The sequence below is a fragment of the Artemia franciscana genome, unplaced genomic scaffold (assembly GCF_032884065.1).
Source record: "Artemia franciscana unplaced genomic scaffold, ASM3288406v1 PGA_scaffold_218, whole genome shotgun sequence".
Classification (NCBI taxonomy): Eukaryota; Metazoa; Arthropoda; class Branchiopoda; order Anostraca; family Artemiidae; genus Artemia; species Artemia franciscana.
The window spans coordinates 1,054,657-1,067,404 of NW_027062647.1; the positions used below are offsets into that span (position 1 = coordinate 1,054,657).

The 12,748-nt window shown below is 37.0% G+C and overlaps 1 protein-coding gene across 13 annotated transcripts in view; it reads left to right on the plus strand.

Annotated features, from left to right (window-relative positions):
- The window catches only part of LOC136041422 (uncharacterized), a 62,641-nt gene that overhangs the window by 32,809 nt on the left and 17,084 nt on the right, over nt 1–12,748 (plus strand). For 9 of the 13 annotated variants that reach the window (XM_065726086.1, XM_065726088.1, XM_065726089.1 and 6 more), the window contains one exon: nt 11,401–11,587. The exons of 3 other annotated variants lie outside the window; for them this stretch is intronic. In XM_065726086.1, coding sequence (XP_065582158.1) covers nt 11,401–11,587 — 187 coding nt within the window. Of the gene's footprint in view, nt 1–11,400; nt 11,588–12,748 lie in introns of those variants that run through there. One more of the 13 variants, XM_065726084.1, reaches the window with a different exon arrangement.

Below are 12,748 nucleotides of genomic sequence, written 5' to 3' on the forward strand. Positions count from 1 at the left end.
AGATTTATCCACTCGACTCCCTAATAAAGGAAAATGTCGGAGAGAATATGCTGTAACGGGAGGAGGAATCAGGAGGGGAATGACATGCGGGAGAATTTTAAAATGCCCAGCGTTACTAAAACGAGGGGATAATTTTAATACGAGAGGAGGAAGGTTGGATTTTTCATGTCTGAGAATTCTCAATAGAGAATCCTCCTTGGGGGCAATTTTTCTAGGGAGGTTGTTTTCCTCAAGAATAGAAATTCAGCGGTGTAAAGGATCTTCTTCTCTCTCTCTGCGTTCTCTTCTTTAGAACATTACGGTAGCGTTGGCCTACAGTATAGGGTTCGACCGGTGGAGGATATCTAGTATCTCTAACTCTCATAAAGTGTAATAAAAATGTTTATTTACACATATAATACATTAAATGTACACATGACGAGGACAGACACAGAATAAGAACTGACTAAAATAATCTAAAACGTTGGCTTATATACACTGAAACAACCATTGAAGCATGTGACAGGAATTGACCTAGTTTAATCTGTCAGTTACTACAAATACTCAGAATCTATAATATTAATGTAGTCATTTAGGAAGTAGGAATTTCAGAGAACTTAATTATGATTAGGAATTTAATTATATTATCTAACCTACTTTCACTACTTTCAAAGTTTACAGATTTTCCCTCGGGTTTTCAAAATCATTTTTTTCCAAAAAAAAAAATTATTTTCTATCCTCAAACAAAGGTACACTTAATAAAAACACAAAATAAAATAAAATACTGAACAACAAGACACAAGAAAATATTGTCCCAATTGACACTTTATTCATTTCACTTTATATTGTCACGCTCAGTTCGCACAGAATTCGCATAACTACTCCTAATAGAAAAAATTTGAACATCGAAAGATTATCTTTAAAAATAACTTATGTTTGAACATAAGACCTAAAAAAAAAATATGATAATTTCAAATTTAAATAAAACAATGATTTTTTTTTCTTTCTTTCACCAAAGCTTTAATTCTTCCAAAAGTATTCATTATATATAAAAAAGAAGTAAACTTGCCATTTGAGAAAGGTTACTACAAAGCCTTCACTTGCTATATTTATCTTTCTATATTCCCATCTCAAAGAAAGTGTTTCTTCTGTCTAGTTAATCAGCACAAAATCTATCTATCTATTCTATTCTAAAATATTTAACAGCCAAGACGCGAAATTATTATCTATTATTTTCCCAGGCACGGAACTCTTTTCCGCCCTATCGGCTGTTAATATCCCATGTACGGAACTCCTTTCCGCCATGTCAGCCGCTAACTCCTCAGGTACGGAACTCTTTTCCGCCCTATCGGCTGTTAATATCCCATGTACGGAACTCCTTTCCGCCATGTCAGCCGCTAACTTCTCAGGTACGGAACTCTTTTCCGCCATGTCAGCCGCTAACTTCTCAGGTACGGAACTCTTTTCCGCCCTATCGGCTGTTAATATCCCATGTACGGAACTCCTTTCCGCCATGTCAGCCGCTAACTTCTCAGGTACGGAACTCTTTTCCGCCCTATCGGCTGTTAATATCCCATGTACGGAACTCCTTTCCGCCATGTCAGCCGCTAACTCCTCAGGTACGGAACTCTTTTCCGCCCTATCGGCTGTTAATATCCCATGTACGGAACTCCTTTCCGCCATGTCAGCCGCTAACTTCTCAGGTACGGAACTCTTTTCCGCCATGTCAGCCGCTAACTTCTCAGGTACGGAACTCTTTTCCGCCCTATCGGCTGTTAATATCCCATGTACGGAACTCCTTTCCGCCATGTCAGCCGCTAACTCCTCAGGTACGGAACTCTTTTCCGCCCTATCGGCTGTTAATATCCCATGTACGGAACTCCTTTCCGCCATGTCAGCCGCTAACTCCTGGTCCCTCGGTCGACCGCAGTCCGCCCCTTCACCAGCCTCATCTCTCTCGACACAACGCCTCACTACGTCAGTGCCATAAAACAAATTGCTCATCATATTTATTTCCACAAAAATATCTGTCTAAAATATACATCTAACCCTGACATCCTATATAAAAAAAAAAAAAATCTACCTCTCCCCTGGTCACATTTTACGTCAGACCAGTTCTGACGGAGTCCCTTAATCTGTCCTGTCCAAATTCACCATCTACGGTTGCTAATAAAATTCCTGCTTTTCTTTAAGAAGTTTGTTTCAGTAGGGGATCCATTACTGACCCAATTACTCTTTGATTCACATTACCCTGGTTGCTGTTGCCCTCCATAGGTATATCTGTTAAATTAACCCCCGAAATATCTCCCATATTTATCCTGGCACTTTCTTTGGCCATTAAATTACCCACAGTTGTCAAAAATGTTACTACAGAATTCGGATTATAATCCCGACTTGTCGAATGAAAATTCAAAGGGGCTTTTAAACCTTTACTTTTTATATCATTCAAAAATAATAAAGCAATATCTCTATCAAATTCAGGATCAGAAGGATCTAAAATTGGAATTGCGCTCATAACTAAAAGAAATTGGTTAAGTTAAAGTTGTAAAAACAAGGCAATTTTTACTAAGCACTCCTAACAGATTTCCTGCTCGCGTGCGAACTTAAAATGCATGACTTACAATCATAAATTGTCCTTCGACGTTCTTCACTTTTTTCTCTCTAAAACCGGATTCTGCGGCGGGAACCTGGAGCTGGGACGGCGAAACTGGAACGGCAAAACTGGAACAACTAGAACGGCAAACTGGAACAAATAGAACGGCAAAACTGGAACAACTAGAACGGCAAAACGGGAACAACTGGAACGGCAAAACTGGAACAACTGGAACGGCAAAACTGGAACTGCAAAACAGGAACAACTGGAACGGCAAAGCTGGTATCCCCAACGACGAAAACAGCAACAGCTCTCAACTTCCGAAGTCAACCGACGACCAGCACACACCAATATCACGGTCGTGCACGAACCGAAGCAGCTCTCAGCGGAAAGTCTCCACGCCCCAACTACAGCTGACAATGACGGAGTCCACCAAATTTTGAAGATAAACAAACTCACGACACAACCTCGGACCGAAATCCAGAGGATGGTAAGAACTCTATCCTCTCCGGCGAAAACCGCTGCCACCACTTTGTAAAGGATCTTCTTCTCTCTCTCTGCGTTCTCTTCTTTAGAACATTACGGTAGCGTTGGCCTACAGTATAGGGTTCGACCGGTGGAGGATATCTAGTATCTCTAACTCTCATAAAGTGTAATAAAAATGTTTATTTACACATATAATACATTAAATGTACACATGACGAGGACAGACACAGAATAAGAACTGACTAAAATAATCTAAAACGTTGGCTTATATACACTAAAACAAGGAAACAACCATTGAAGCATGTGACAGGAATTGACCTAGTTTAATCTGTCAGTTACTACAAATACTCAGAATCTATAATATTAATGTAGTCATTTAGGAAGTAGGAATTTCAGAGAACTTAATTATGATTAGGAATTTAATTATATTACCTAACCTACTTTCACTACTTTCAAAGTTTACAGCGGAAAAGTGTTCCTGGGGTAGGGAGGTATTTTGTTTCCTTTTAATATCGCAGCAACGAGGGATGTCTAAGCTAGTTCACAATATTTTGGTAGTCGTTGAAAGGGTCAAGTTGAATCTTCGAGGGGTGCTGGAGAATCAGGTGGATTTATAACTATGAATTGGGGAGGGGGAGGTACAAATAAAATGTTCAGTTTACTGCACACGGATGAATGAGCTTAAATACTTCTCGAAGTTTCTTGGCAATCGGATGAACGGTGTAATAATGATATAGGACTAACCCAAGCATGCATTCTGTTTTATATATGAATAATTTCAAAAATCAGGTGCACATACTGTCTTTTGATTTACTCAGATAAGTTTTCTGTTTTCCAAAAGGCTTCGAGCTTGTCGACTATGTTGAAGAAAAATGACTGTTCCGAAATTTCGATCAGATCACTTTGAGATTGCAAAGGGCGAGTAGGGAAAAATGCAGGGGAGGGAGGTCTGTTGCTTGGAATATTGCTGATATCCCTGCAAATTGTTTTTACCTAATACAAATAACAGTTCAAATAGAGATAAATCCTTTTATTAAACAGTGAAAAACAATGACAAAAATTCTGGGGTTTTCGATCAAATGCACATTGACCGTTATCAGCAGATAACCGTCGCAGACCATGTGTTAATAATAATTCTTTTTAATTTTAAAGAAAAAGAAAGGTCGCCGAAATCAAGTATAAATCATCAGGATTGTATGTTAAAAGGCTAAAATACAAAACAAACATATACAATTTTTTTCATTTTTCGCGTCTTGGGGGCTATTTATGTTAAATTATATGTTAAAGAGGCTAAAATACAAAACAAACATATACAATTTTTTTCATTTTTTCGCATCTTGGGGGTTATTTTTACCATTTGTTTGACTAATCAGTAAAAGCTGATCAACTCTGGAAAACAAATAATCTTCCCGAGCTCCATTTAGAAAATTGTTATATAAATAAATTAACTTGTCCATGATGGTTTGTTGACTTAATAAATACTATCAGAAATTGAATTTTAATTTAAACAATGGAGTTTGGAGTTTCATGTCTACTAGTTGACATTATGGTAGCTGAAAGGTCTTTGCTATTATGTTAAAAGCTCTCATCCTTGCTAGAGTTCGAGCCTGTCTCATTGAAAAGGGTGACAAAATGAATAAGATAATAAAATTATTGCGAAACGAAGCTAATGGATGAAAAGTTATACGTGAACTAGAAACTTGTGACTTTTGCCACATTTGTAAAAAAAATTTTGGAAGAACAGGAAGATAAGTCTGCAAACGAAGATTAGAATATTGGAAAGTACAATGATGACAGTGGTCTAATTTGGTTCTGAAGCATGGCCGTTCCGAAAAAAACGGATGGAGATTTGCTAGATGTTTTCCAGAGAAATTGCCTACGGGCTGTTCTGGGTACCCGACTGACTGACTGTATTTCAAACAGTAGGCATTATAAAATATGTGGTTCAATCCCGCTTTCTAGGGCTGTAATGAGAGAAGGTTGAAATGGCTAGGGTACGTTCTATGGACGAAGGACGGCAGATTCCTGAAGATTGTCCTTTTCGGCCAACCGTGTAGGGCTAAACGGAAAGCCGTTTGTCCGCAGTTGGAGTGGGAGGATGTCTTAAAGGCAAATGGGAACTTCCTGGGAGGGTGTAAAGAGGGAGGCTTTTAATAAATTAGGATGGAGAAGGAGCTTGCTCTGCTGGGTTAGCCTCAGTTGGATTTGTGCGGCGATGAGTTGTTAGTTGTATTAGTAGGAGTTGTGCCTTCAATATAACATTCAGCTATCTCATGTCTGAAGGTAAACAGCTCCTCTCTGAAACGTTTCATTTATCCCCTCGCGCCGTAATGAAAAATATAATCCAGCCTTGTATTGCTTATTGCATGGTTCATAATGCGGAATGTGACCCCTAATCGTATATTTCCTTGGTCGAACGAAGATATGACAAAATGCAATACGTTGCTTGAGCTTGTTAATGCCTCTGTATCTGCCTATCTGTGCTTACTCTTATTTGTTGTAATGTGTTTCAAGACTGACATGGTCGGTCCCTTTATTATTTTATCATTTTATATTTCATTTATTGATTCATAGTCTAAACTTTTAAGTTCGATGGGATTATTCTTTTTTTTTGGCTAAAATCTAACTTATTCGTTATTAAGTGAAAAAAACAAGTTTTTTTAAGTTAAAGTAAGGAGCAACATTAAAAATGTAAACGAATAGAAATTATTCAATATATGAAAGGAGTCGCCCCCTCCTAAACGCCTCGCTCTTACAGCTAAAGTTTGACTCTTTCTCATAACTAATTTTTAACACAATAAAAAACTTTAGCGTAAAGAATGAGGCGTTGAGGAGGGGACGATCCCTTTCATATACGGAACAATTTCTGTTCATTTTAAGTTTTAATGTCGCTCTTTACTTGCCGTTAAAAAAGCTTCTTTTTTTATTTAATTTCTGAGCGTTTTGTAATTAATGCATGTTTGTAATTTGACTCACCGCACATGAATAGTTAAAATGAAATTTGCATATTAATTTTTTGGGTAAATGGGTTTTTCATAGTTTTGATCGGAAGATTTTGATAAAAAAAAGGGATAGGAGAGGAGGCCTAGCTGCACTCCAATTTTGGTTACTTAAAAAGGCTACTAGAACATTTTATTTTTTTACGGACGGTTTTATTAGCAAAGTTTTTTCGCCCCCACGTCAGTACCCCGCTCTTCACATTAAAGCTGGAATTTTGTCCCAAATCTTTTAGAATGACTCCTGAATCACAAAGGACGTAGAATAAATAGTTAAAATTACTAAAAACACTTAAGCGTAAAGAGTGAGGTATTGTGGAGGAGGTGATTCCCCTGCTATACGTAATAACTTTTGTTCGTTTTAGGCTCTCATGCTGCTCCTTACTTCCCACTGAAATTTGTTTCTCATTTTTTTTTAATAATGCTAGAAAATCCTTTGGCCTCTTCATGAAAATTTTCTTTCCTCATGTTGAATTCCTCCATTGAAAGATCCTCCCACGTAACCTCCTAAGTCCCCCTGAAAACGTCTGTACACTTCCCAAAAACCATTACTATATGTAAACAATGGTCAAAGATTGTAACTTGCAGCCCCTCCCCCGGGGACTGTGGGGATTAAGTCCTCCCGAAAGACATAATTTATAGGTTTTTCGACCATGCTGAACAGTTTTCAAAATTTTGATTCTGTGACTTTTGGGGAAAATGAGCATAGGAGGGGGCCTAGGTGACCTCCAATTTTTTGATCCCTTAAAAAGGCCACTAGAACTTTTATTTTTCGTTAGAATGAGCCCTCTTGCGATATTCTAGGACCACTGGGTCGATACGATCACCCCTGGGAAAAATAAACACGCATCCGTGATCTGTCTTCTGGGAAAAAATACTAAGTTTCACATTTTTGTAAATAGGAGCTTGAAACTTCTGCAGTAGGGTTTTCTGATACGCTGAATCTGATGGTGTGATCTTGTTAAGATTATATGACCTTTAGGGGATGTTTTCCCCTATATTCTAAAATAAGGTATATTTTCACGTAACTTTCGATGGGTAAAACTAAACTTGATGAAACTTGTATATTTAGAATCAGCATAAAAATACGATTCTTTTAATGTAAATATTGGTATCAAAATTCGATATGTTTTTTTCGGTTACTATTGAGACGGGTCACTCCTTACTGCAATTAAATAAAAAAAAAACAAGTTTTTTTAACTGAAAATAAGAAGCAAAATTAAAGCTTAAAACGAACAGAAATTACTTCGTATATGAAAGGGGCTGCTTCCTCATCAACGCCCCGCTCTTGACGCTAAAGTTTGACTCTTTCTCTCAACTCTTCTTTTTAAAACAGTAAAAAACTTTAGCCTAAAGAGCGGGGCGTTGGTGAGGAAGCAGCCCCTTTCATATACGAAGTAATTTCTGTTCGTTTTAAGTTTTAATTTTGCTCCTTATTTTCAGTTAAAAAAACTTATTTTTTTTATTTAATTTCTGAACGTTTTTCAATCAATGTATGTTTTGATTTTGGCTCTCCGCAGAGGAATGATTAAAACGAAATTTGCATATTTATTAATTTTTGTTGCTTAATGGCTTTCTCATAATTTTGATCGAATGATTTTGAGAAAAAAGAGCGGGGGAGGAAGCCTAGTTGCCCCACGATTTTTCGGTTAATTAATATAAAGGCAACTAAAACTTTTTTTTTTGTAAAAGATATGCGTAACTTATAAATTAGCTTACGTAAAGAAGTTTTGTATTCTCATGTTTTTATTACATATATGAGGGGGTTCGCCCCCTCGTCAGTACCTTGCTTTTTACACTAAAGCTTAAATTTTGTCCCAATTCCTTAAGAATGACCTCTGAATCACCAAAGCCGTAAAATAAATAGTTGAAATTATAAAAATACTTTAGCGTAAAGAGCGGGGTATTAGGAGGAGGTGAGTCTTCATATGGGTAATAATTTATGTTCGTTTGAAAGTTTTAATGCTTCGCTTTACTTCCAGCTGAAAAAAAAACTTTCATATTTCTTTTTTCATTGTTTTTTTTTTAAATAATGCTAGTAAATCCTGCGCTCCCTTCATGGAAATTTTCTTCCACCATGACAAATTCCTCAATGGAAAGCTCCCCCAGCCTATTCCCCTATTCTCAACCCCTCCCCCAACCAAAAAATTCTACTGAAAACGCCTGCACACTTCCCAATAACCATTACTAAATGTAAGCACTGGTCAAAGTTTGTAACTTGTAGCCCCTCCCACGGGGACTGTGGGGGAGTAAGTCGTCCCCAAAGACACAGTTATAAGGTTTTTCGACTACGCTGAATAAAATGGCTATCTCAGAATTTTGACTTTGGGAAAATAATTAGCGTGGGAGGGGGCCTAGGTGCCCTCCAATTTTTTTGGTCACTTAAAAAAGGGCACTAGAACTTTTCATTTCCGTTAGAATGAGCCCTCTCGCAACATTCTAGGACAACTGGGTCGATACGATCATCCCTGAAAAAAAAAAAAAAAAAAAAAAAAAAAAAAAAAAAAAAAAAAAAAAAAAAAAAAAAAAACACGCATCCGTGATCTGTCTTCTGGCAAAAAATACAAAATTCCACATTTTTGTAGATAGGAGCTTGAAACTTCTACAGTAGGGTTTTCTGATACGCTGAATCTGATGGTGTGATTTTCGTTAAGATTTTATGACTTTTAGGGGGTGTTTACCCCTATTTTCTAAAATAACGCAAATTTTCTCAGGCTCGTAACTTTTGATGGTTAAGACTAAACCTGATGAAACTTATATATTTAAAATCAGCATTAAAATGCAATTCTTTTGATGTAGCTATTGGTATCAAAATTCCATTTTTTAGAGTTTTGATTACTATTGAGCCGGGTCGCTCCTTTACAGTTCGTTACCACGAACTGTTTGATTTTTTTGCCAAGAGCTTGCATTTTGTTGGCTTTAAGTTTAATTTAATATATCACTGTCTTTTCGATAGTTATACGTTTTAGCATTGCTCTTTACTTTTCTTTAGTTTTTTTTTTTTGTGGGTAACGGGACACTTTTGAATTAGTTTCTATTCGTTATTATCGTGTATACTTTTATTGTGTGTTATTTGTAAGAATATGTGTAATGTTTTTTTTTCCGCTTTCATGCTTAAGAGACGAAATATTTAATTACCATTTAGAGCCGGGCAAAATTTGAATGTTCTGTCAAACAGCCCAAACAAACCTTGCTTTGTGCATTAACTTCTTAACAGTATTTTAATTAAGAAATTGAGCGTGGATGGGAGGGTTATTTTTAGTCATACAGATGGAAAATATTTTTGGCTTAAGATTTTCTATATTGCTATTGCCATCCTTACCCCCATCCTCCAGACACCTTTGATTATAGATATATTTGAATCCATAATTTTAATAAAAAGAATAGGCTTACTGTCACGATCGGTTTGTTTTAACTGCCCATTTGCTTAAATAAATGCATGTCTAGATCATTTATCAAAATTTCTTCTTTGTTTTTTTTTTCTTATAAAAAAAAATCGAACATTACGAACTAATACAGCCGTTCGGCAAAGTTTCTAGCTAATCAGAGAAAAAATTGGGCCATCTTGGGGTAAAATTTATAAAACTCTTTAAGTCTGTTTCGTCCTGTCAACTTACACAGTAAATTGCAAGCGGATCGGATTCAGGGGCTTATTTTGAATGTCACAATTTGGCACATTTTTTTTTTTTTTTTTTTTTTAATGTTACTTGTCTTTGTTGAAGTCTCTCTGTCTTTGTTCTGTGAGTTTCAGGCAAACTCACTGAAACTCACAAAGAGAAAATGCTCTGTGAGTTGCATTTTTTCAGATGTTCTTGGGTGAAGTTTCAAGCAAATTGAAAAAAAAAATTGTGTCCGACAAACCTATGTTTTTTGTTTTATTTTAGTTTTCTTTTGTATTGTGGTCCCCTCGATCCACTGATACAACTTTGAAGCCGGTGGAAAAAATGTCCTCCCCTTTCTTGGGTCCCATTTTATTGGCCCTTGACCCAGCCTATATCTTTGTTCCTGGATTTAGGGTCCCCTTGACCCAACCAATTAAAAAAAAAATTATTTGCCTTTTCTCGAGTCCTATTTTTGATGGTGCTTCTGGCAATTTTCATTTCTACGTTCAGGTCTTCTTGGCTGATCATAGATATAAAGTTCCGGCCTATTTTTGGGTATCCTAACACCCTTTCCCCTCAAAATTTTAGGATTTCTTGGCCACGAAAGTTTCAAGGAGACGGCCAATATCAAACATGCTCGACTTTTTTCTGCAATTAAATGAATAAAAAAAGTTTTTTCAACTGAAAGTAAGGAGATGCAATGAAACTAATAACGAACAAAACTCTAACAAATAGAAATAACGTATATGAAGGGGTTGCCCCCCCCCTCAACACCTCAATCTTTGCGCTAAAGTTGTTTTAGTACGTTAAAAAAGCTTCTTATTGTTCCAATTTAACGACTCTTGTGTTTCAGGAGTGATTCTTGAAAAATTGGGACAGAATTTAAACTTAAGCGCAAAGAGCGAGGTGCTAATGAGGGGCCAAACCCATTCATATCCGTAATAAATTTTTTTTAATGTCACTCCTTACTTTCAGTTGCAAAAACTTGTTTTTTTATTTAATTTCTGATAGTTTTTTAGATAATGCAAGGAAATCTGGCCCCACCTCCTAGGAGAATTCCACCTCCCTACGGAAATATCTTTCAGACAATGTAATCCCGGGGAAAATGTGCCGTGGACAATTACTCCTAACAGCTCCACGCGTAAAATTGAGGTGGAAAAGAAAAAGCAAGAAATACCACTGGGTTGATACGATCACCCCTGAAAAAAAAAACCTGCATCCGTGGTCTTTCGTCTGACGAAAAATACAGAATTCCACATTTTTGCAGATAGGGCTTGAAACCTTTACAGTTGGGTTCTCTGATACGATGAATCTGATGGTGTGATTTTCTTTATGATCAGTGGCGCCATTTGGGGGGGGGGGCAGGGGGGGCATGCCCCCCCCCCTGATTTCTGGAGGGGCCCAATTTCAACCACGTAATTCTTTGTTTATTCGTCCTTGTTCTACTTTTTTCTCTTTTTTTTTACCGTATTTCTACTGTGAATTATTACTAAATAGAAAATTCAAGATACTCGACGATTATTGCATTTCAAGAAAGTATCCTGTTTTTGCCGTTCTCTCTAATTAATTTATGGTCACCCTTTTGGCAGGGGTTTGTAAAGTCCTTTCTGGGCTCGGAGTACTTCTGTGACATTGAAGTCTCTCCAGTGATTAATGAATCCCGTCAGTCGGCACATTTATGTGTAGGCTAACATCTGGAAAAGAGGGTATCCAGACCAGGGTGTCATTCCAGTTTTGTATTTAGTTTCTCGTTACCCTTCATCAAATAAAGAACCGTGAAACAGTGTTGAGTTGTGTTCAAGTTCAAATCGGATTATTGAAACATGAGTTCATCCGGTGCGAGTGGTGCAAAAAAAAGGAAAATAAAAGCCCAAAGGAAAGAAGAAGAAATAAAGATGCAACGACGATTGGCTTCGTTTTTCAAACCGTCTGTAAGTAAATCTACCACATTTTAAATTTTGTTTCGTCGACCAATCTTACTGAACGAACCAGAACAAGAGCTACGAGCTCATATGGCACTTGTTACGAGTGTTTTTCTATTTAATTTCTGATCATTTTTTAAATAAAGCCAGGAAATCTGGCTTCACCTCCACGGAAAAATCCCCCTTGGAAACATCCTCTGAACAATACAATCCTGGTTAAAATTTACTGGGACAATTACCCTTAACACTTCCAAGCGTGAAATTGAGCCAGTAAATAGAAAGCAAGATATATAAAGAAATTTTGTATAGGAATTCTGGAAAATTTTTCCAGTACACAATTTCCCCTGAAAAGTTCATCCCCTAGAAAATTCATTTTCCATGGAAAATTCTCCCCGAGCTAAGTCCCCCAGCCAAAAAAATCGTCCTCCCCTTCCCACCCTAGAAATGTATGCATGCTTCCGAATAAGAAATACTATATGTAAACAATGGTCACATTTTTTAACTTGAAGACCTTTTCCCAAGAGCGCTGGGGTTTCATGTTATCTCCAAAGACATTATTATTAGGCCTTTCAACGATGTTGAACAAAATAGCTATCTCAGATTTTTGGTCAGGGGAATTTGGGGGGAAAATGGCGTGGGAGGGGGCCTAGTTGCCCTCCAATTTTTTTGGTAACTTAAAAAGGGCACTAGAACTTTGAATTTCCGTTAGAATAAGCCCTCTCCCGATGTCTTGGCCCACTGGTTCGATATGATCACCCCTGGGCAAAAAAAAATAAATAAATAAACACGCATCCGTGATCTTTCTTCTAATATGAAGCACAAAATTCCACATTTTTGCAGATAGGAGCTTGGAGCCTCTACAATAGGGTTCTCTTAATACGCTGAATCTGATGGTATGATTTTATTATGATTATATGAGTTCTAAGGGTGTTTCAGCCATTTTTTGAAAATCAGGCACATTTCTCAGGCTTGTAACCTTTGAAGGGTAAGACTAAACTTAACAAAATGTATTTAAAATCAGCATAAAAGTTTAGTTCTTTTGACATATCTATTGGTATCAAATTCCGTTTTTTAGAGTTATGGTTACTATTGAGCCGGGTCGCTCCTTACTTACAGCTCGTTACCAAGAACTGTTTATAAGATAATGCTCAGACAAATCTTGTTGAGTTT